We start from the raw sequence: 24,631 nt of genomic DNA, 5'->3' as shown, positions 1-24,631 counted from the left end.
ATTTTATCAATAAATAGTCCCTCCATGGATTTTTTTAAGAATATGTATTAAATTGTTGTATCTACAATGTGAAACAAAATTACTTTAGTCTCATTAAGGAGTTTTATCCATCCCTGCAGCCACTGCACAACCTGCATGTGGCCTTTTTCTACTCTAACAGGCACGTGGGCTTTAACCACCATATAAAACTCATCACATTAACTTTTAGAGGAAATACACATTAAGCCTTTTGCAATTTACATTTGTAATCAAATGGATTGTAAGAGCCCTGAAACTCTGCACATGGATGAGAACAAATACCATGTGTGTGTGTATACATACTGGGCCAGTAAAGCTGATTTACATTTACATGCTTCTGGCACATGGCTGCAGTAATTCATTACATCAGATAAGTGCTGTTAAATGACATTGAACATGAATGAGATTTATTCTTCTCCGCTGGCAGTTAACGCGACACTAGGATCAGGTCAATAGCTGCGGCGTATTCAGTGGTGGGTTCCAGTTATTTCAGTAACATTAACAGCAATAAACGTCTACAGCCGCGTATCATCACTCCTCCACAGTGAATCTCCCAAAGTGCACATATCTGTTCCCCCACCAGTCTCCATGGCTTTCCACTGGAGAACACAAGAATCTGGAGTTGCTTGTCATGGCAGGTTAGCTCTGACTTCAGCTCTATGTCTCTGTCCAGGTTACACTGAGTCCCCTGACCCTCTGCTTTAAACACTTTCCTGCCACGAGGCCTCCTACACTCAATGATCTTTTATTCATCTGTGGATTTAAATATGCACACAGAGAGAGATCTAACTGAATTTGAAGGTGTAGTTACCTTTTAAAAAAAAGTCCACGTCAACAAGCTTCCATCAAACCTATTTTATCCTAGTTTACATAAAGGGCACATTTTACTTTCCACTGTGTTTTTTCAGAACTGACGTCCAAGCAGCACAGTGTGTTACTGTCGCTAAAGCAAAACATGTCTTTACTGTCTTTGGTGCGTATCGAGTATCCCCTGTGACTCGCACTGTTTTTGCATCTTATTTTTTTGACCCGGTGCTCTATTTCTAGCTCGTTGCGTGTTTCTGCGTTACGCATCTGTTGCAGAAACAGACGGACGAGCCCGATTCAGTGAAGCAAGCCAGTGAACAGGAAGTGAGCTCATAGAGCTGGTGGCTTGCACTCTGTGTTCAGGAAGGCGTTTGGCTGGGGGGGGGGTGTTGTAAAGGTTTTTTCCTCACATTGTTGTGTAAAGCACAGCAGGCCTCTGTGGCTTTAGTTTGGCTTTGGTGCATGGATCCTTGTGTACACATGAAATGTCCAACAAAAGTCTCTTCATAACAGACAAAAAACACACGTCTCCTTTAATGCACCAAAACGTACTAATACAATAGATTCTGTATGTGAAGCCTCTTAAAATAGTCACTGTCTATAAAGAGTTTTATTCTCCTCCCCTGATGAGCAAAATGAATGTGATGAACACAGCTGTTGAGCTTCAAAGGCAAAATTCACCAGACACTGAAAGTGTTGTTGAAACAGCCTGTGTGTTTGTGTGTTTGTGTGCGTGTGTTTGGGTGTGTGTGTGTGTGTGTGTGTGTATCCATGCTTTTTGAAGGCTTTTCTTTTCTTTTTTTTATAAATTGTCCCTGTGCTGTTTGAGATGGGCCCTTTAATGTCTGGTTTGCTCTGTCTTGCCTCTCTCTGTCTGCGCCCTGCACCCATTGGTCTAAAATTGACTGCACACTCTGGTGCTTGGTTGTGCCTTGCCGTGCCAAGGCTGCAGTTTGCAGGGTATTTGTGTGTGTGTGTGTGTGTGTGTGTGTGTGTGTGTGTGTGTGTGTGTGTGCTCTTGTGTAAATGTGAGCATAGATGCATCTGCAAGTGTTATATTTTGCACTTCTTGGCTTACTGCTCGAAACCCTCAGTACAAACACACGCACATTGCACACCACTAGTGTTTTATGGTCTTTAAAACCAGTGATCCTGTTGCTGATTCTCTTCTGCTCTAATTTCTTAAGTGCAGCATCCCTTCAAAGTGTTGTAACAGCTGTATCTGTTTAAATATTCATGAGTGAGCACAAGTTTATCTGGAAGCTTCCTTTTAGGAAACCTCAAAAGAGATCAAATGTTTTAGAGTGTCTAGACACGATGAGGATGATGCTCACGTGCAAGAGCTGCGGCATTAATTTTACAGAAGGGTCAGGTAGTGCAGACGTGCCACAGATGTGGTGACACGATGGTTTCTCTGCCGTTCCTGCAGGATTTCAGTCCAGCTATTTAATTACCTCCTCTAAGGATGTTATGTTTTCCTGTTCTGTTTGGAGGAAGTCTTAAATATCATGTCAACAGCTTTCAAAGAAATTTGGTACAGAGGAGCAAGTGTTTGACTCCAATCTTATCATTCCTAACAATGCAAAATGTATCTTTATTATTATTATACTTTGTTCATTACCATGAACTGCTGCAATAAAAATCAAGCCACATTTGTCCCATAATTATCCGTGGCTGTGCACTGCTGCAGATCCCAAATTCAGATGAAAAAAAATTCTGAACATTTTCTAACATTAATTGCGCAGAGTATGCACAGAGCACTGTGCATGCTTGGCAGTGGTATGTGCTTTCTGAATGCCTTTTGGCGTGGCACTGATTGATATTCAGCTGGGAGAATAGAGAATGTGCTCATATAGAAATGCATGTTAGAAGTTAATCATGGTGCTGTCTTTGCGGAGAGTCGGTTCAAAAGCAGTACCTCCTTTTAGCCTGCCTTTCTTCTCGTGTGCTGCCGTTGTGGTATCTGTGGTATGTTTACATTCTTGGTCCGTGCAGGCTCACCGCCATTATCAGGAAATCAGTTTGTGCCCTTTGGAGATGTGGATGAAAAAAATGACAACAGCGTACAGGTTGGTGGCGCAATATGAGCGCGAAGAAGTAAAAAATGCATTGTGACATAATATTAAGCAGTTATTCAATGCTTAGTAAACGGTGCCATGACTTAATAATCACTAATTTAGATTTATTTATTATCTATAATTGTCAGTTAATCTTCTAATCAGCTCACCACCCTATACTACTTACTCTCTAATTACAATGACATACTAACCATTAGCATCTGCTCCACAGAGTCTTTGTTGAGTTCTTATTTGAAAAACAACAGATAAATATTCACCAGTGACTCCCGGGCACTGTCCACCAACCAACAATCAGACTAAACTGACTGTGAAAGTCCAGATACTAACCCTGCTGTCTTGTTGCTGTGAGGTCAGAAAGCCATCTTGTCTTCTCTGCTGAGATGCTCAAGCGTAGCGGTTGTGCTGCTGTTGTACACAAAGCCTTACGTTAAGGAATTGACAAACGCATTGCATTTGGGTTCGGTCATTTCGGCATTACTAGCACATTTGACCGTCATTTTTTGCATCCATGTGTTTTTAATGTGTCCCCAGATGGAGATCCTCAATGCAGTTTATAAAATGTCCTTTTCAGGAGGCTAATTTGTGTTCACTTCTGGCAAGACGACACAATCACTGCTTTTGGAAGTACTTTTTGCCTCACTATACATATGTAGGTGGCTCCCTGTTTTTCTGCATTTCTACAAAAGGAGTAGAGAGTATGAAGTTTGCATTACCAAGAGAGCAACAATGGCCACATTAATGGGATATATATACAAAACTGGAATTATCCTTTACCAAACCCAAAGAGACGCATACGGTCAGTCGGCTTGCACTCTTTGAGGAGCATCAAACTGCCCAGCAGGAAGAACAGATTGTGCAGATCCACAGTATTCTCATACCTTTTGTCCGTCCCTGCTTCTCTGAATCTAACAAATGCAGACAGATCTTTGTTTTGCAAAGAATTAAAATGAGTAATCAGCATGTATAGCTCTTACTCTGTCCATGCCCGCAGTTACTGGGACAGTGCAGACTCACTGCACACCCATCTTGGTGTAGTAGTGGATTAGAAGTGACACTTACTGCAGGCTGGCTGTGGCTAAGCCTTGTTTACTTTGACTTGATCTTAGCCGGGGACTCAAACCATCATCAGGCAGCGAAATGACTCAACAATGGGACTGATCTCCAGACAGGCAGACAGACAGACAGAAGAAGGAGTGGAAAAAAAGTAGGAGGAACAATTCAGACCAGAAAGAGAAACATAGAAAGAAAAGATATTTCCTGAATTTGCCTGGAGATAGAGTAGACAGGATGACTGCAGCAGGGGGGGTAGCTAGGACCTCGAGGCCAGGGCGTGTTGTGGTAAAACCCTTTTATAAATAAACAGGCAGATTGGTCTAAAATAAACACAAAACGTTCATGTCAGCGTGGGGCAGATGGACGAATAACCCCACCCAGGACCAGAGACAGGACAGCAGGGCCTAAACATGCTGCTGTGCAGGTCGCTGCAGGTCAAGTTTTCCCCGAGCTTTGGTGTGAGGCCTTTTGTAAAGGCGCCCACACAGGGAAAATATGTTCCTACGGAAAATAACAATTTCAGATCATCAAACTGAGTTTAGAGGTAGTTGAGGATCAGCGTGATGTCATCTCAGGGAAGGTTTGAAACCCAGAGTAGAGGCTGCGGATCTCTTTTTAAAAGCTGGACGTTTTTTATGCCACCTCAGACCGGCATGGTGCTCTACTGATGTAACTGAAAGCAATGGGCTCGTGTGGGTGAAATAAAAGCCGTGCATATAAATAAAAAGAACATCTCAAAGAATAAGAAGAGGCATCCCACACTGACGAAGGTGACAAGCAAATGGAAACTCGCATAACAAAAAAACAAGCAGAGTAAGAAGAAAAAGTAGAACGTTTTTTTGTTTTGTTTTTTTTGAACATGGCAGGACATGGATCATTACTGAAGGGCCTGCTGCCGAGAGGAGCTGAATTAAACTCCTTCAAAAAAGGCTAATGGACTATAAGATGGGAATACAAATGGCTGGCTCTAGATCATAAGACTTACACCTCTTACACACAAGTAGGCTGAGTTCACACACTGGTCCCCCACTCAATCACTGGTGTGTAGTTGAACCAGTGTTTCTGAGTTTTGACCACTGGGGGCGCTGTGGAGAAACATTCCTGGAAGTGGTTTTGTTTGTATAACACACAGGAATGCACATACAGATACATGGCAAGGTTTATTTGTACAGCACATTTCAACAAGAGGGCTGTTCACTATGTTGCACAGGAGACATAAAAAGACATGAGAATAAGATACAAGAAGTCTGTGAAAGACCGAGCAGATCGTCGGCCGGTGTCGGGCCATTGGCGAGCGTCTATGGCCCTAGTTTTTGGAGTGTGTCCTGCATCACTGGCACCAGTTGAGCCCTAGTTAATGGCTTTTTCAGCTGATTCAGTGTGTTGCAGTGAGTTGGTGAGAGAGTTATGTGTAATTGGCTGGGGAAAGCAAAATAAAATAAAGTTTAAAGGGAACCTTCATCTCATTAAACCTTTCAAACGCATGAATATTTCTGCAATAACAATCATCTAGAATGAATAATCTGCCGATCAACAGGATTCAGAAGGTTTGTAGCTCTTCGTAGACTTCCTGCTAATATTAGTTATGCAAGAGACGATGATAATGAAGTGGTTCTGTATCTGTTTGGCATGCATTGCATTTCATTTCTCTTTTCAATGGTTATTTGAATTTCCATGTGACCAGGCTGCTGGAAGTTGTGTCGTTGTAGGAAGGAAACTGGTGTGTTATTACTCGTAGTGGTAAAGGTCAGTAAATGGCATGAAAAAAAATCCTTTCATTCATTCAATTTAAGAAAAGGCATTTGTAAACAGAAAGGTTTCAGGCTTTGACATAATACGGTATGTGATGCATAAAAACCAAATGCTGTTCTCCCATGATTAGTTTCGACCCTGTCTGCAGACGAAGCTAGGAAGCATGAATCTAAACAATGCAGGATGTTACAAACGTGGCTTTGATTTTATGTGGAAGGAAATCCATTTAGAGTTTAGCTATTCAGTGATTTGCATGCTTTCTTTTGTTTCTGTTGGTTGATTGCTTAAAAAAGAAAAGTCTTGTTTCTCAAATATTAATATTTTTTGCTTGGTTTTATATTATTGTAGATAATGATTAATGGTGATTAATGTAGATGATTAATTATGGCGGTGTAAATTCGTGATGGCAATTTCTGTCTCTAATTTCAGACCAGACGCTTAAATGAGAAAATAAGATTAATCCATAAATAACAGTAAGCTGATTTGTTAAACCTCACTTGTGAGCCCCTGTTCTTATGTGATGCAGACAGAGTAATAAAACTCTAGCAAGTTAAAGTAGTAAAATACACGGATCAGCCACAACATTATGACCACTGACAGGAGAAGTAAATAACACTGACCATCTTGTGACAATCCAATGTTTATCTGGGAAACTTTTGGACCTGACATTCATGTGGATGTTACTTAGACATGTACCACCCACCTAGACCAGACCAGGCACCCACACCCCATAGCAATGACACTCCTTGATGGCAGCAGCCATCCCCAGCAGGATGCAGCCTGACACAGACACACACACACACACACAAAAACAGTTTAGGAACAACTCAAAAAAAAAAAAACAAAAAAAAAAACATGAAAAACAGCACAAGGTGTTGACCTGGCCTCCAAATTCCTTGGATCCCAAACTGATTAAGTATCTGTGGGATGATCCACAGAGGCCCCTCCCCTCAACCCATAGAACCCAAAGGCCCCCACTAACAACATTGTGTTGCTAGACATCACAGGACACCCTCAGAAGGTCCATGTCCGTTCTCTAATGAGTCACAACTGTTTTGGAGGCACAAGGGAGACCTACACAATATTAGGAAGGTGGTCATAATGTTATGCTTGATCGGTGTATGGATCAGCTAATCATCTCTGTTTGGTCATGAAGAGTTTGTATGATTCAGCTTTACTGGTTGTCATGTTTTTGAATCTTTGAGAAATGATTTTATCCACTCAGTAAAGAGAACCAATTCTGATCTTGTGTCCTGTGCATTACTTGACAAAAGACAAGTTCAGCTGAAATTACAAGTTGAGTTTATGTGAAAGCTTTCTGCAGCAGATCAGGCTTTCCGTAAGAGAACTCTCCATCTACATGACCACAGATAAACAAATCCGCTCTAAATCCTTCAGTTTACACACTGTCTGCCGGTTGATCTGAGGATTCGGCTTCCCTCTGGCTCGCCGCTGACGCTGTGGTGGCCATGTACACAGATGGAAAATGTTTCTATATGTATCAGATGAAAGAGACAGTGCCTCTGTTATAAAGAAGAAATCTTAGTGGTACCATTGTTAATCTGTCGCAGTTCAATAAACTTGATTTCCTACAGATGTGTGTTTATAGGGTGGTCGTTTTAAGGCATCAGGGAGGGCTATGATTACGTTGTGATGAATATCTTTTTTTGTTGTAATTAATGCAGAAATTGATTAAAAAATGCATATTATGTTGGTGCAGCCTTGATAAAAATATACCATACTGTGAATCAGTTTGAGGCACTTGTTTGTGTATGTTCAGACTCCTATACATTGTGATATAACATCAGGAAGACATCTGATAGGTCTCTGTGACAAGTTATGGATTAATCTGGGACCGGTATTCAGCCTGTGACAGATGGTTTGGTCTCCACGGAGTCCTGATCTCAACATCATGAAGTCAGTCTGGGACTACATGAAGAGACAGAAGACACTGAGACAGATTGAAGCCAAAGAAGAATTCTGACAAGTTCACAAAGTTGCTTGGAAAAACTTATCTGCCAAGCACCTTAACAAGAAACTGCACAGAGGAGAAGTGGTGGTGTTTTTAAAGGAAAACGGTTCTGATGCCAAATATTGATTTGATTTATTTTTATTCTGCACTTTATAAAGACGTTGATTGATGAACGCATTAACGAGTCATGGCTTTAGTTTTGAAAGCACTTTACTTTAAGCATCTAAAACGACACACACACACACACACACACTAACCAGTTCAATAGCTACATTAGTGGAAATGAATTCATTCTCATAAAAAGTCCTGCATAAAAACTTAGCTTCATTATAATTGTTATAATGTTGGGTTTGTCGTGAAACAGCGTCAGAAATGTGGTTGTTCAATTGTGTGATCATTTTGGAGAATGTAGTTTGTGGTGCTGTTAAACTGACTAAAACATAGATTTCTGCTATTTAGCCTAGCTAGCACACTGACTAAAATAGGGTCTTCAAAAACACTGATATTGGGAAAATAACCTCCATGAAGCTAAGACTTTTATTTTAGGATGCATTCAATAGTGTCCCCAATGAGCTGGCAAGTGAGGATGAATAGATTTGATTGTGTTTATATCTTGAAACACTGTGGCACTGGTTTTGCGTAAGCCCTTCCCGCCGAAATGTGAAAATTGTGAAACTCTCTGTCCAGAACCAGTGTTAGATTTGTCCATTCCGGGCTACTGTAGAAACGTGGTGGCATGGTGGAACATTGTTGACTCAGTGCAAGATGACCCATTCCCTCTGTAGATCTAAACATAATTATGAATATTACATTCCATTTCTGCGAATAGCTGCCCAAAATCCTATACATTGGACCTCAGTTTGCAGTTGTTATACTTGGCGAATGATTTGACAGATAGCATTGGCCTCCTTGAGACATAGACTGGCTTTAAAAACAAACAAACAAAAAAAAATGCCGTGGGTTTGTGGCCACAGTGGGCTTTGATTGCTGCAATTGTGCACGCCTGCTTGAAAAACTCATCAGCATTTTTTTGCTGTTGATGCACTTTGCTAACGAAGTGGGCGGATGTGGTGGTACAGTGAGCGTCCTTGGGCAAAGCACTGAACCCGATGTTGCAGGCGAGCACCCCACACAGCATCTCTACCTCACTGACGTGGGAATGGGCGAATGAAGGCACTGTGATGAGTTACATTAAGACATAGAAGCACTATATACTGTAAGTGTAGACCATTTAACATGTCTTCTGGTCGTACCAGAGCAGAGTTTATCTGTTCTTTATTTCCATCCTCACCCTTCTTATTTCCATCTTGCATACAGATGTTTGTGAGAGGAAGATATGTCAGTCAAAGGTGAGAAGTGAAGGAAAGCCACACTCTGAATCTGCTATGAGTGCACAAGAACATATGAAGAGCATGCAAAGTGTTTCTCTTGTTGTTTCCTTCTTCCACATTCTGCAGCTTCATTTTTATTCACACCGCACAAACGACACTGTAGCAAACTGATGGCATTTCTCAGCACGGCTCAACATTTGAAAGAGAGGCTGCTAAATCCATGCAGATTTACATTTTTGGAATTAATCCGGGTAAAAACGTTGTTTTGTGTGTCCCTCCGTGATTCAGCAGAAGGGCCATTAAGTGAAGGCGTCAGCTATTCCAGCCATTGTTTTGGAGCTAGTTTAGGTGTTTTTCTGAGTAATGGCTGGTGACAGATGAATGTGTCCTTGGACGAGGATGTCAAACCTTTATGGTGCTTGATGTGACGGCGATACAAACATGTCTCGGCTTGTTTAGTTTTGTTTTTTGGATAAAGTATTCACAGCATTGTGGCTCCCCATCTTCTCATAGAAAATGACACAATCTGGGTTGAAAAACAGGAGTAAATAAGATAAACACTTCAGATAGACTCCACAGTCTGTCTCTGTATTTAACTCTATCATAAAACCGCACTAAATGCTGTGTCCTGAATATAACACACTGTCCACTGGAGAAACTGAACATACATATTCATTTTTCATACGGAATCTCCTGGGATCTCACCATGAGCCTCCTCCTGTTACACATTTTGCTTTTCTGTGATTTTAAGAGAGTTCGGATTTGTTTAAATAATGGTTTTAATACAGAACACTGTTTGGATTGTTGATGCGGCTTTGACCTCGCTGTGTCAAGCAGGACCAGGCACAAGTTCGAATTAGGTTAGGAATTATACCTTGCATGACTGTAGGGCCATCGTGTTTTGCTGAATATGTTGGTCAGTAGGCCCTGCAGTCCTGGCAGAGAAACACGCCGCAAGATTCCTGGCTTAGTATTTACAAGGAGCTTATGTTGGGCATAATCTAATGTAACTTGGGCTCTTATGAGTTGATTTGAGCTTGTTGGTTCATGTGTTTTGAAGTAGGAAATTAAATTACTCCTTGGCTCAAAAACTAAAGCAGCAGCTGGACAGTCGCGGCGTCCTGTAGCACCGCGCCTTTGTCGATATGCAGTGTGCTGTCTACCTCTGCCCTGGTTCATTACGACAAGGGAGACAATGACCCAGAATCAGGCTGACCTGAGTGCTTTAAATCAAGGCTCCACTGGAGGAAATAAATTCGCTCCCCACCAGCACGCCGAGCGCCAACTAGGACAAGTAATCCAGACAGAATAAAAATGTCCTCATAGAGGACACCGAGGGAGAGAGGGATGAAGAAGTGAAAACATTTTCAGCCGAGAAAGGTAGAGAGAGAGCGAGAGAGAGAGAGAGAGAGAGAGAGAGAGAGGCTGTTCTTCAATTTAGTGCTTCATATTGAACCTCAGCACTTTTTAAGCACTGACCAAACTACATTTGTTGCTATGTTTACAGGGAGGCTAGTATTCCACCTATAATCAGAATAATTGCTGAATCAGAATAAAAATGCCTCACGTTAACCACCTTAATTTGAACAGACTGGCCACGATCAGAAGGAACTTTCAACCGGACTGAGAGAGACGATAAAAACCCTTTGATGGAAAACATCACCGCCTAATTCTGTTGGGATGAATACAACCCTGTCTCAGTGCACTTTCATTAGGGACAGATACGCGGTGGTAGCAAAACAATGAGTCTTTCAAACAAGTGTTGTGAAAGGCGGAATCAAATGTGGGCATTGTCATTTAAAATGTGGATCCATCGTCTTCTATTGAATGAATTCAGTGCTGCAAATAAAGTGAGGATAAAGCGCCTCAATTATTCATCTTCTTCTTTTTATATTTGATGACAGATTCGATGCTGCTCAACAGACAGAAGTTGAATATTGTCCTTGTAAATGCAGCATCTGTTTGATCCAACACAAGAGAGTAGACAGGAGACGAGATGTTATTTTCAATTTCTGTTTCTAAGATAGAGATTGAACCATTAAAGCTATTCTGTTCTGGGATTTCAATCTAAGAAATATATAACATGTGAATCAGTGATCCTCAAAGGCGAGGGTAGGCAGTTTTTTTTAAATTTTGGACAGAGGCAGACCATCTGTTTCTCTGTTAGCACTCCCGGTGCTGCTGGCTGTAGTGTAATTTACTATAAAGACATGAGAGTGGCATCAGTCATCTAACTGTTGACAGGAAAGAGAAAAATGTGTTTGTGTCTTCAGGCACCTCTCAGATAAACTTTACTAAAGGCGTCAGAGCCCGGTTGTTTGTGGTGTTCTCGGTAGGCACTACAACCAATAGACCACCTGTTGCAGCATTTGACTCTAAACATCCATTACGGTTTCTTCTTCTTCGAAGTTTAAGACCAGAGTGTTACAGCAGGCGCGTTTGTGTGTAGCTCCATGGCTCAGTGAAGCCTGTTCAGTTTTCTGTTTATCTGTTTACATACAGCAGCAGCTGCTACTCAGGTTTTTCTTTCCACTCCCCTGCTCTCGTCTGCCGCCGAGCATGAAGGTTTCCTCTATATTCTGTTGTTCGTTGAAAAAGGGAAATTGCCGCTGTCGCTACTGAGGGAACTGAGGCGGACGCCGAGAACATAACTCGGCATAAAACACAAATAAATTGGTTCCTTCGTTCAGGGGCACACTTGAAAATTTGAGTAAAATTCTGTAAAAGATATCGCTTTCGGAAAAGTATGTCTCAGAACCTCGAAAGAGGGAAGAGTACCTCGGTTTCCTGCACAATACAAAATGAAACAAATGACAGAACAAAAGCAGTATTTACTTCACTGAGAGGACCTGTAAAGATAATCCTGCAGCAGTAATTAAAGCTCTGTGCAGGGTGAATGTACGTTGTCTGCCACTGTGTTGAAGGTGTGATATAGTGTGTGCGTGTGTGTGTCTGTGTGTGATGTGTGCGCACGCTCTCCAAACACAGACCTGCGTTCCGTCAGTTTGACGACAGTGACTTCGGTTTGACATGGCCAGGGTTCGTGTTCGGGGTAATGAGTGTGGTCGTCAGAAAGGTCAGATGTCAGATCTCAGTGCAGCAGTCAAAACCAACTGCTTCCTGTTTTAATGGCCATGTGCCGTGTCGGTAGGCGTTTGTGTGCGGGCTGGCTGAGGGCCCAGAATAATTGGTAGTGTGTGATAATGAGGCCTTTGGGGTAAAATTAAAGTTTCTGAAAAAAAAAAGTGGTGTCAGATAAGTTCAAGAGTTGGTGTAGCTGTTTGATCATCCATGTTTCATATCTGTAAAGGTGCCTCAACTTCTCTATGCTTCATCAGACATAGTTGACTTTATTACCCATAATTATTACCCACAGATTATTTTAACTGTTCATTTAACAAGAATATATATGTCGTACAGTGAACGTATAAAGAAGAGATTTGACGTCATTTGAGATGTAGCCACAGTGATGACACTGGTTTGTGGACTGCCGTTTTGAATTCTGTTTAGCATTTGTCTGGTACCGTCTTGGCTTTTTGGGGAGGAGTTGGGGGCAGAGGGGGCGTTATTCATGCTCGAACGATAAACAAGCCTCCGGCAGCAGTGCTTAAACTAATCAACAGACTGCCTGTTCAAGTAGAAGAAGTACACAGGGCAACAGGCTGGTCATTTTGTGAGCGCAGCATCAGTAAATAAAAAAGCACTGCTAGCCTCGTGCAAAGTTGCCCACCACATTGCAAGGTGCAACAAAAAAAACAATTCACAGGATATCCCAGTGAATCATTTGCACTTTTTTCTCTGTTTTGAGAATCATTTAAATGTTACAAATTCAGTTAATAAACTGACCTTGGAAATCGTTCTGTCCCCTAAGGGGAGCATGACAGAAAATAACTGAGAGCTTTGGTGTCAGCTCTGTGAACGGGCTCCCTGACTCCTAACTCCTACAACCATGCCTTGAAGGGAAAGTGTTTGGATATGCAAAAAGGAAAAAGTGTTGCAGCCCTCTTCTAAACGCAAAATAAAATCCAGGACGTGTCATTATATATGTGTACACACCTACAGTGAACCGGACGATCAAGTTCCCGCTTTTCACAATGCTAAATAAGAAGGTGTCCACAGGTAACAGATACTTGTGGTGAACAATGAGTGGCACGTAACAAACGTACCTCTCTTTAAGACCTAATATTTGCTTAATTATGGAATAATTTTTAAAAGGAACGTCAGCTCACGTATCAGAAGAGGTGAATTCAGCCTAAGTTTATTGACATGAATATTTCATGGGCCAAAATTGGAACCAGAATCTGTTGGAGCTAGAAATTTATTTGGAGCCTTCACCTACAGACAATCTTTTCAGACCTGACAGCAACATCCATCTCTTACATACAGTCTATGGCAGTAACTATGTTTACTTTATAATATAATAAAAATATGTGTAATGGAAAAAAAATGACTTCTTTAGGAAATTACTTTTTATGAAGTGACATAAAAAATGGTAGGGTAGTGCAGGGCCTGAAGCTACTGCAGTTTTTCAATCTCACAGATGTAACATAACAATGAAAATGTAACCGTATAAAAATCTGCAAGGACCCAGCCTGCAAGTTTGGATAAGAAACACTGGATTCAAGTCATCTCAGTCTATAAATCGACTTCCTGGCTTAACGTCAGTGTATTTGTTGAAACTGTGCACTCTCACGGTTTTCCGGGGAAGTGAGGGATTATTAACGTTTTAGAAGTGTTTATTTTTGGATTTACCATCAAACAAACCTCCAAAACTGTCGGAACTGTTGTTACAGCCTGTTTAATCATCTGAATGCCCTTGTTTCCTGTGTGTGCATGTCCCCATATCTCAGAAATTACTTTGTGATGCCAGTGTTTTCATAACTGATAGAATTACGGCAAAATTACGAAAAAAATACTTTAAATTGATAGTAGTATATGTTAAACTCACAACTAAAGTACTTTTGTGTCAGACATACCTCTAGCTTCCGTTGGCATGATTTGTGAAAAGCGCAGAGCATTGTTAAGTCTTCTGTTATGAAAGAGTTGGCCTCTGGATGGATTTTTTCCTCAAGCATAAGATGCTCCCCGAGGCCGTCACCTTCACCAGCGCCAGTCATAGACACAGTATGCTAACAACTGCCGCACAGTCCCATGCCATACATTTTTTCCTCCCTAATGCCCTTAATGCTTCTGTAAGGCTCAATAGTGAAAGCAGCACTTAGTAAAAGTCTTCAGCTAAATCATGAAATGAGAAGAAGTAATTTCATTTCATTCTAAGAGGCTACGTTTCTCATTTTAAACATGAAATTGGACTGAGCTCCTTCATTGCAAATGTCTTCACAAAATAATCCCATTGTACTTTTCACCAAAAGTATTGTAGAAAGCGGACACAGTTTGAAGGAGACTCTTTAAACAGCTGCACAGCAGTTAGTCCCCCATCTTACATTGGGCCGCGCACAAATCCTGTAATAAATTCACCAATTTTTACTGTGATTAACAGTGTAATTGTTTCATTCGCTTCAGAGTCTCGAAACCAAGTCAGTTCACTGATTAAGCATCTTGGAGTGACACAGGGATTCTGCAGGGAAGGAATTGCTTGTATCTGTGCGGTGAATGATGCCGTGCATCATTTATGCAACAGCTCTAACTCCTGCTACTGTCCCACTGAATGGGTGTTGGTGGGCTTTTTAAGCAGCTTGGTCCGCCTGTGGTATTAGTAGGTGATGAAATGAATTAGCTTGACCTGGAGACATTAGCACTCGCCTGTAACATGGGGTCTCAGGGATTCAGGGGGCCACAAGGGGAGGGGAGGGGAGATATTTCACGAGCATGCGTTCAAAACACAGTATACTCATGTCATAGAACGACTATATGAATATACACACATGCAGATTTAACGAAGAGAGACAGACAAACAAATACTCTGTCAGACACACTGGACCATTGTCTCTAACACTGCTGCCACTGTGTCTCCATGCGGCGCGTCCTGACACAGCACACGCCTCCTCGCTGCTAAATGTCATGCGCTGTTGCTGACATAATTAATGATACAAGTGTCTTCGTGTGTTTGTTGGTGTCACTCGTGCCAGGTGACAGTTGTGAACAGAGCAAGTATTCTGTTGCTCTGTAATAAGCCCTTTTCAGATGTACTAGAGATTGATTTTCCTCTGAAATAGTTATACGACTAATTAGTGAATATTGAAAATAATAAGTTGCAGCCACAGAGTGCCTGGACCCTTCAATGATTTATTTGTCTTTGCCTGACAATTGTCAGTTGATTATCTCCTTTTCCTCAGAGAATATATCCTACACTTGAGGAACATTTTTTAATATTTGATTAATATGTTGTTGCGTTGTTGATTTTTTTTTTTTATTAATGGTGTCTGGTTTCAGTGCTGCAGCTGAAAATTATTTTCCTGATTTATTATAAATCACTGTCCATCAAAGGTCAGTGAGGATGTAGAAATATAAAATCACAAGCCAGAGGTGACGATTTAAACCATGAAATAAGTAAAGACAGAAAAACAATAAAATAGAAGAAACAGATAAAATACACAAATGTGTTTCAGAGGAAGCACAACAGGACATCTATAGCCAATGTCAGAGCTGCCACGTTGAAGACATGGTCATCTTTTGTTTATAGATGTGTGCAACAACCAGTAAACCCTGGTCTGAAGACCTGAGTGATCGTCTGGTGAGATAACGATGGCGCCGTTCAGAGATGTAAGCTGGAGCTTGATCTTAAATTGAATTTTTATCTTGAAGGGAAACCAGAGCAAAGATAATAGGATGGACTTGTTGCGGGTACAGATCAACTATTAGTAGATGGTCAACAGATGTCTTGCTCAGACAGGTGAAAGGGAAATCATAGTAATCTAGAGTAGATAATTAAGTGTAACAGGTTTGTGAAACATGTTGTTTAAATAGAAAAACATGTATGGGTTAAAAAATGGATATGCTGATCCAAGTGCAATATTGGGAAGCTTTCTGAAGTAAAGATAAGGACCTCGGCTTTAACTACAATGAGCTGTAAAAGTTTTTTAGCCCTCCAGATCATTACGACACTCAGACAATTATGTAAAACAGACACTTTCTCAGTCTCATCAGGCTTAAAGGAGACAGCTGAGTACCATCGGTGCAGCAGTAATAAGAGATCCCTGGTAATAAAATGACTTAAACAAAATATATAAGGAGAAAATTGTATAGGACCCAAGACAGAACCCTGGGGAACACCACACAAAAAAACAGCAGTTTCAGGCATGACTCTTCTATCCAACAGGGAGGAGGTGAACCAGTCCAGGGCAGAATCACTCACCCATCGCCAGTAGGGTGCATATTAGACAATATATCATTATTGGATGAAGCAGAATGAAATGAAAGTCTTTAAAAAGATATGGTCTTAATTTGAAGCGTTATTAAAGTCTTTTATTAGCAGCTGAATTGAGAGGTACTTAGCATACTAAAAAACCTTGTGTTACCAGTAGGAAACTTGCTGTGAGCAGCTTTGCATTGCACTCTTAACACTGATACTGGTTTTGTAGTCAGGCAGCATCCTCACGTCATTTTCTGTCATCTTGAGATAGAGATAATGAGGAATACTAAACCTCATCTTCAAAATGGTTTAATCAGGTTTTGGGTCGTAGAGGTGATGAGAGTGAAGACAGTCTTCTGTTGTTTGACGCCTGGATTAATTTTTATCTTCAGATCCATTCATATGTTCTCTCTCTGAAACAATCTGCATTAGGACACTTGTGATGTTGGCGCTCAAATACTATGCGAGTGACTGACGTATGCTTGAAAATTCAAATAGATTCAAATGTGGTTTTAAAGAATTGAAGTAAGACTTCTTACTTTGCATTGCCCTTTTCATTGCGCTCATGAATGGTGAATTTATGTTTCTGTTGACACGACAAAACGTTTCATTGGCAGATCGAGGAATCAAATCAGAGATGGTACATCCTTGTCTTTTCTAGGTTTTCCTGCACAGAAACCAGGGTCAAACCAAAGCAACGACCTGTGGATCAGACCTAAATAAAGGCTTGCTAGTGACAGGAACCTTTTAACTACATAGACAGTCACGTTTAGCAATCCCAACAATCCCAACTCAAGTTCCTTTTGTCGCTTTCAACCCCATCCCATCAGCAAATGATATTTTGAAGCATTGAAGCATAACGGTGTCAAAATTTCTGCAGGGCATTTAATATGAATAAGAGCTTTAGATGAAATCCTGCCTGTGGTGTGTTATGTGCTTCCATCATCTATACGTGTACAGTATATCACCCTCTGTGCCACCTTCATAATGATGATAAATCCCAGAATGACCCTAATCCAGCTGGTTTATGGAGATATTAGTGATTTAAAGCTAATGTTGGCGCTGATGCACACACACACGCACACACACACACACTTTTGTGATGCTATAAGTTTGAGACATTAATTTTCTGCATTTTAACACCAGTTCATGACTAATTTAAATGTACTGACAATCTAACAGTCAAATGAGGATTGGTCCTCTTGATTCTAGAAACCTATGAACACACACAATACATTTGTCAGTGCAGCAAAGAAGATAATGGATCATAATAGCATGAAGGTGTACTGACAGGTACTGACAAAATGTTGAAACTACATTATTTCCTGTTGTGAGATACAGCACGTGGCTCCAAGCCAGCTATAGAACTATTTATCTGGCCTATTTTTTAAGGCATATTGTGCATTTAAGGCTGCCTCTGTCTTTCATAATAAGCTATTTCACAATGTCTTGGTCTGGCAGGTCAGCAGCAGATAGACTTTAATCTAGAAAGTCAATTATGGGTCTTGACTGAAAGTTGGCTTTGGAAAGATGTCACGTCTGTTGTCTTTTTCGAGTCCGGCCCTCTCATATTTTATTCAGGAGCGTGTAATCACAACAGAGCAGGAGTTTTGTGTAGGCAGCTGCCAAATTATGAAAACAGCAACCTGAAATAAACTCAGAGGCAAAACTAGAAGAACAATTGTAAGTAATTGTAACCCTATTTTGGGAGTTTGCTTTGGGCATAAACAGTTTAGCGACAGCAGCAGCTATCTCATGTTCATGTGAGACCTGCTTTTTCCAAAAGCCCAGTATAAAATTTTGGCTTTCTATAAAAATGTGAAGCACAAAGCATGAGTGCAGCGTAACATCTGTATCTGCAGCCAGCGAGCTGATTGAGGTCAATCTGTGATTTGCTGCCTTGGCCCTCGGGGCCTGGCTGTGATATCACTGTAGGACTTACAGTTACCCACAGCTCCCTGAGTTTTACATATCTTCAGACAGTTTGTCTTCGCCTCCTGCTTAGACATCGTATAAAGTTCAAGTGTTTACATTGTTTTTAAGCCCTGCTAAAATACCTAATGGGCAACCTCCCATTGGGGCTAAAATGATTTATTCTCTTATATCTTCAGCTGTTTAAAAAAGGATTTTTTTTTTTAGTATAGTAAAAAAGGCTTTTTTTAAACAGCTTTTATTTCTTCTTCACCTCTTTTTCATCTTGCAGGCACAAGACTGTATATCAGTACGTGGGTTTCTTGCATTTCATAATCTGTCAAATCATGAACTGGAAACTTCTTTATATCCCGTTTCCCTGCCCACATAGTAAAGTATGATAGAGCTCAAACTGTCAGCATGTGATGATAAGTGAAACTGTCGTCTGCCTTAGGCACCAGTTTCCTATCAACAGAGGGATGCTGCCCAGCAGCACGTCGACCTTTTCACTGGTTTCAGGGTGTGGGAGGGTGGGAGAATGGTTATTGTGCCAAAAATCTGTGGTATTCTTGGTAAGATGTATACGAGCTTTGGCATCCTCCTAGTTTCCATTTACGGTTTCCATGAGTGGGCAATAATCAAGAAAAACTCTGCCACAAATAGGACCTAGCCACATAAACCTGCCTGGACACATGACGCTCAGTAGCTGGTTTAAGAAGTTTCTGATTTAATCTGTTTTTTTCAATAATTGACAGTTCCTTCTGTGTTATCGGACCAACAGTTCAAAACCAGGAAATCGTCCTCTTAATAGATATTAAGATATATTGAGGCAGCCAATTCTCACGTTGCAGAACCTGGAAGCCTCAATTATTTTGCTTAATTTTGGATCAAATGTGACCTAAACAATTTATTAACAACAAACTATTTACTGATGAATTTACATTTTTATAGAATAACTCCCTAAAGAGTTACAATTACACAATTAAGACGTGGTAATAACGCATGGCTTGAGTGATCAGATCACAGTTGACCAGCTTTAACTACAGGTGTGAACACACCTGCGACGCATTGAGGACGTGTTTGTGATCTGATCTTTCAGACCACATTTGGTGGTGGTTAAATACCTAAACTAAATAAAAAAAAAAAATCCAAACAATAATTAACAAAATACTGAATATGAGTAGGCTATGTGTAATTCTGTCACAAAAAATGGCATTGCCATGAGATAAATTAGCCATGCGTTCGTGTTTATATACTCAAAGTAGTGACAGTTAAGTTACAGTTTGTCCTCAATAATAACCTGTTCCTTATTCACCTTTATACTAGAGCAGGGGTGTCAAAGTGATCCGTGAAAGGGCCACTGTGGCTGCAGGTTTTCATTCCAACCATGCAGCACCCATGCAGTGGGTGTGGCTGGCAAGTTTTTGTTCCAATCAAGCAAGAGGACGCCTGAAATGACTGCGTGAAGGCAGTTCAGTTGATTGATTAAGCCAAGTCAGGTGTGCTGCTGCATGGTTGGAATGAAAACCTGCAGCCACAGTGGCCCTTTCACGGATCACTTTGACACCTGTGTACTAGAGATTTGTCTCTTTCAGCAGGGACATTACTGTGAGTATGGATGCTTGAAGGGTTCGACTAATAGGCGGTTTATACTTCTGCATTAAGTTGACGCAGAGGCTACAGCGATAATGCAGACCCCTATGCAGACCCTAGCGCCGTAACTGACGTGCACCTCCCCAGAAATGTAACTACGCGCCACGGCGACGCAGAGCGCAACAGCTGTGGCTGCTCCGCTTGGTAGTAGCATATTTGGGCTTTCGTATTTCCGGCTGCTTCTCCATCTCCGCAATTTTCGAATTGATTGTTTTGGATCAATAAAGATGGAACACATCGAGGAAAGGTTAACTGAGGAGGTTCGGAGATACAAACATTTGTATGACTCATCTTAAGCGAAAGTTACAGTTGCCATTGTTGAAAGTGAAGCAGGAAGAGGAAAGTGAGACAGGAAGTAGAAACAAAAATGAACCCAATGGCAAAAAAGACACAGCGCCGACCAGCGTTTTTACAGAGTGAGCCAGACTTACGATCACACAAGTAGAAATGGCTCGCACCGGTGCAGGCTACGTGTGCATGTTATGGCATCTATGTCCCGCAGAGGTATAAACTGCGCTTTTTGATCTGAGCTTTGTGCTGGTTTCTAAAATAACTAAGAAACACCTGTTCATGGTTCTGAAACAGCAGTAATTGATCCATTGTTTTGATACAGCAGCTGTTTGCACATATTCTAGTTAACCATAAATCATGTAGGTGTGTATTTGCATACAGATCAGATCCCAAGTGGCCACTCGAGTCACGTTTTAATGCGAGGTGTGAACACTTAGAGCCAGCCACTCAGGACGCATGTTAATACTAGGTCTGTGACGGAGGAGGTGCCAGATATTTTTCAGTCATGAGCACTTTGGCAGCCTGAGAAGAAACAAACCCACTTTCTTCTGCTTTGAGAGTTGATCAGTGTCAACGCATATCAAGATTTTTATTAACTCAGGGCCTGACTCTGATATTCTCAAGGATTTTGACAGCTGAACGGTCAGATTTTGGAATTTATAACCATGTGTGTTTATTTTGCGGAGCATTTATCATTTCATTATTGCCCTCATTAAAATCAGCGGCTGCCTTTCTGGCTGCAGTTCAGCTGAGCCAGCCTCAATTTAACTGGTAAAATAAACAACTAAACCAAGGTCTTTTATAGTAAACTGCTTGGTGTTGACATTTGTTTAACAAAGAAATAATTAACACTTTTATCAAATAAAAGTGAGGTAGTGGAATAAAAGTCCAGAATATGAGGCTGACATGTGAATCCAGTCTTTGACAGAATGTGTTATGAAAGCCAAGTGATTCAATTATTTTACCTTCAAGTTGTTTGTGTGTGGGCGCGTCATGTGTTGTTGTTTTTATTGGTCTATGGCTTTGCTGTCACTTATGTATGTGTGTGTATGAGTAACGTCATTACCTCTGCTCTGACTGCCCTGATTTGATCAGTAGTAGCTCCTGGGTTTCACAGCCCCTGCGCCAATGCCGCTGACCATCAAAGACGGCTAAAGAAAAAACTGGACGTTCCCTGTTTGTCACACATCCTGTCTGGAGTAAATTCACTTTGCCCGCTGCACTCATGTCTCACTGACAGGGAGAGGTACAGTGTGTCTGCCCAGGCTCGATCACGGTGCATGAGGGGAAAGTTTGCCCTCGTAAACTCCAGCGTGCTGTAAAATAAAGCAGCTCATGTAAAAGGGTTTATAGACGTTAGCTGTTTTGTGTCGTATTTGTTCTGAGACTCAGTTTATTTGTATGTTATTTTCCAGGATCTGCTCCATGGGGAGGCGCTTATTGTGATATTGTTTTGAACTTGATTGCTTTTGCATTACTTGGGTGGAGGGGGGTTTGTTTACATTTCTGAGATTAAAAATGAAAGACACCGCAGATGAACTTTGGCAGAGGAGCTGAGGTGCAGCATTGTTCGTAACCTTTATCCGTATTTTACACATCATCCGAGGGGCGGCCTCCTTTTTACCCAGCACGGTGCTTTTCCTGTTTTAGCACGAGGCTGCATTAAGATGGGCTTAAGGGTCTGTTTCATGTCGTTACATGAATGGATGTGCCTCCATCAGGAGGAGCAGTGTGTCAGGAACAGATGATACTGACAGGGCAAACAATATGGAAATATTTATGAGTTCAGTGGATAGTACCCTTGAGAATAATAGTGCTTTCAGAGTACATGCAAGATGTTTTGAACAAATATTATTATCAGCCGCGGTCCGATGACTATACGCGTGGACGTATTTATTGCATGTCTATATGTCCTGTTGTTGCTATGTGGCCTTTAAGAGCAGGGAATGGAAACAGTGAAGCTCATCGGACCTGATCTTAAAAGAATATCTTTTTTATTATCATTTCTTTGTATTATTTCACGCTTTAAAAGTTATGTTAAAACAACATTTATTACATTAATATATTGACCTGACTCTTAAAAAGTAGTGTAAAGTTAGTAGTAAATATCCTGTTGCACTCTATTACTCTTTCTGTGAGTCTGCTGGAACACATTTTCATTTTCACACCAAAATCATCTTGCTAACCAACACATGAAACTGTGTCAAAACAGGAGACAGGTCGTCTGCCTCTGCCTGTCTCTCTGTCTGACTTGAGGGGGAAAAATCTTGCTGACAGCGTTAGGTTGAAAATCCGGACGAATAATTTGAGACCCCGCTGCTAATCTTCTTGTGCTCGACCTTTGGGTCCTGACCCAGCCTTTGCAAATCATTTGCCGTGAACCGCTGCGTTAAAGACGTTCACAGCTCGGGCCTTTTGTCGCCTCCATCTCCACCTGTGGTTTGTCTGTCAACGGGTTTTGTCGTCAAGGATGAGCTCATCGTCAGTTAAGAAGAAAACGTTCAAGCGTGCAACGGCTGAACAGTCAACAGCCGTTCATGCTCACTTACACACAGACACCCACACACATGCTGACGACTGGTGAACTGACGACTGGAAGTGATGCTGTAGGAAGTGATTATACTGCTTGTTTCCTGTCCACGTTCGTAGCATTTAGGCAGGTGCTGCAAAGGAAATATAGCATGAAGTCGAAGAAGGGCTGACTAGGAGAAGTAGCACGCTGCATTTTGGAGCCTTTCATTGTGCAGCGATATTTCATGCTTTCATTAAAGACTGCACACACGAGGAAAGATGTATCATGAAAGTGTAAGTAAGAGTATGCTTCGTTTTTAAGGCTTTGGAAATGTATTCCTTATTTCAGTGCATGCGTTTGCGTGAGAAGTGTTTGGGAAAGGCCGGACTTAAATCAGGAGAGGCTTTTCTGGCTGTGGTGTTAAAATGTCCGTACATTGTTTAGAGTGCTGTTCAAAGGAAGTGGGCTGACTGAGCTCAATCACTGTAGGAAGTTTTAGTTTCTGTGTGTGTGTAAAGTTTTGGTCCTCAACTCAAAAATTGAAATCTGTCGTTTATCTTTATGTATCAAAAAACATCATTTTCTGGCTGAAGATGATGTAAAGATCCAGTAACCTGCTCTCTCTGTACACCCCCCCCCCCCCCAAAAAAAAAAGAAATGATAAGAAACTGACGCTGGGCTTTGTTGCTTCTCTGATGATGCAGCTTTCGGTCTCCAGGGAGGAGAAACAGACTTCTCATCTTCATGTTTACAGCCCGAGAAGCTACATCAACGAAACGCAGACATGAAAAAAAAATCCCCGCTTCAAACTCACTGCCCCAGAACGTTTTTCTTTTCTTTTCTTTTCTCTCTTTCTCTCTCTTTATCAGGCTCTTATTATGCTGGCGTTTGCTTGTAGCGTTCAGGAAGCGGTTAACCTTGATGGAGGATGGTAGACAGAGGTCTGTAACAGCTCACGAAGCAAATGGAAATTCTAGGCTGCGACTTGTTCTCAATCATTTGGTTAAAAATTGAAAACACTGACCTGCATTCTCATGGAGGTGCATTTTTTCCCTTGTTCCTGAAACTTTTCAGGCACCGTGATTTTGAAGTAAGAATTATGCTGATTAATAAAATATTTTTTTGTTTTTACCTTTGATTCAGATTTTTATTTTATTTTTTTTTTATCTATCACGACAGACCAAATAGAACGGACAACTAAAGAACACTTGGTTGCACAGTAGCTTGAACTGGGTTCTGTCTAATTAGGCCACCAGAAATGCAGCTCCGTGCACTTTGCTCTGGAGTAAAAGGAATCATTGCTTCCCCAAGAGACTTTAATTTATAGCCTTTACAGCTTCAGTTTAAAGTCCCGAGTGAGTTTACCAGAAGCGAACAACTTCTACATTTTATTTACTGATGTGTTTATAAAAGTTACAGCTGATAAAGTTTTGTCGCGGATATTTTTATGAGCTGTGGCTCAGCTTCTCCCTCTGTCTCTTCTCTCAGGCTGTTTACTGCTGCTGAGAGGATGATGATGACGATGACGGGAGGAGGCCACGGCCGGAGGTGCAGCCCTCGCTAGGATTACACGTTCTCCCCAAGTTCACCCCTCCACCGCCGCCCGCTACTGCTGTTCGCCCCATCCCGACGCCATGGCCAATCACCTGGAGCTCATCCAGGAGCTGCAGCAGCTGGACAAAGTGCCCAGTCTGGAGAGGCTGCGGGCGGCCCAGAAGCGTCGCACCCAGCAGCTGAAGAGATGGGCCGTGTATGAGAAGGAGATGCAAAACAGGAAGCGGAAGGCTGACAAGAAGGGACGCGGTGCAAACAACCTCCAGTACTCCGAGGCCAAGAGGCACGTGTCGTTCGCCGCCAGCGTGGCGCTTCTGGAGGCCTCAGCCAGGAATGATCCAGATGAAGGTAAGAACGGTGGAGAACATTTATAGTTTGTGCAAATGA

At 41.5% G+C, this 24,631-nt stretch overlaps 1 protein-coding gene across 2 annotated transcripts in view; it reads left to right on the top strand.

Annotated features, from left to right (window-relative positions):
* The window catches only part of ppp1r16b (protein phosphatase 1, regulatory subunit 16B), an 85,454-nt gene that overhangs the window by 5,482 nt on the left and 55,341 nt on the right, over window positions 1–24,631 (top strand). The window contains exons 1-2 of one of the 2 annotated variants that reach the window (XM_084542804.1): window positions 22,729–22,983; window positions 24,179–24,592. In XM_084542804.1, the coding sequence (XP_084398930.1) occupies window positions 24,325–24,592 (268 nt within the window). In that variant the 5' untranslated portion in view covers window positions 22,729–22,983; window positions 24,179–24,324. Of the gene's footprint in view, window positions 1–22,728; window positions 22,984–24,178; window positions 24,593–24,631 lie in introns of those variants that run through there. The other variant, XM_084542805.1, reaches the window with a different exon arrangement.

This window comes from Chelon labrosus, assembly GCF_963514085.1.
Source record: "Chelon labrosus genome assembly, chromosome: 4".
Classification (NCBI taxonomy): domain Eukaryota; kingdom Metazoa; phylum Chordata; class Actinopteri; order Mugiliformes; family Mugilidae; genus Chelon; species Chelon labrosus.
Note: the sequence above shows the minus strand (reverse complement) of the source record. Positions and strands in the feature narration are given on the sequence as shown.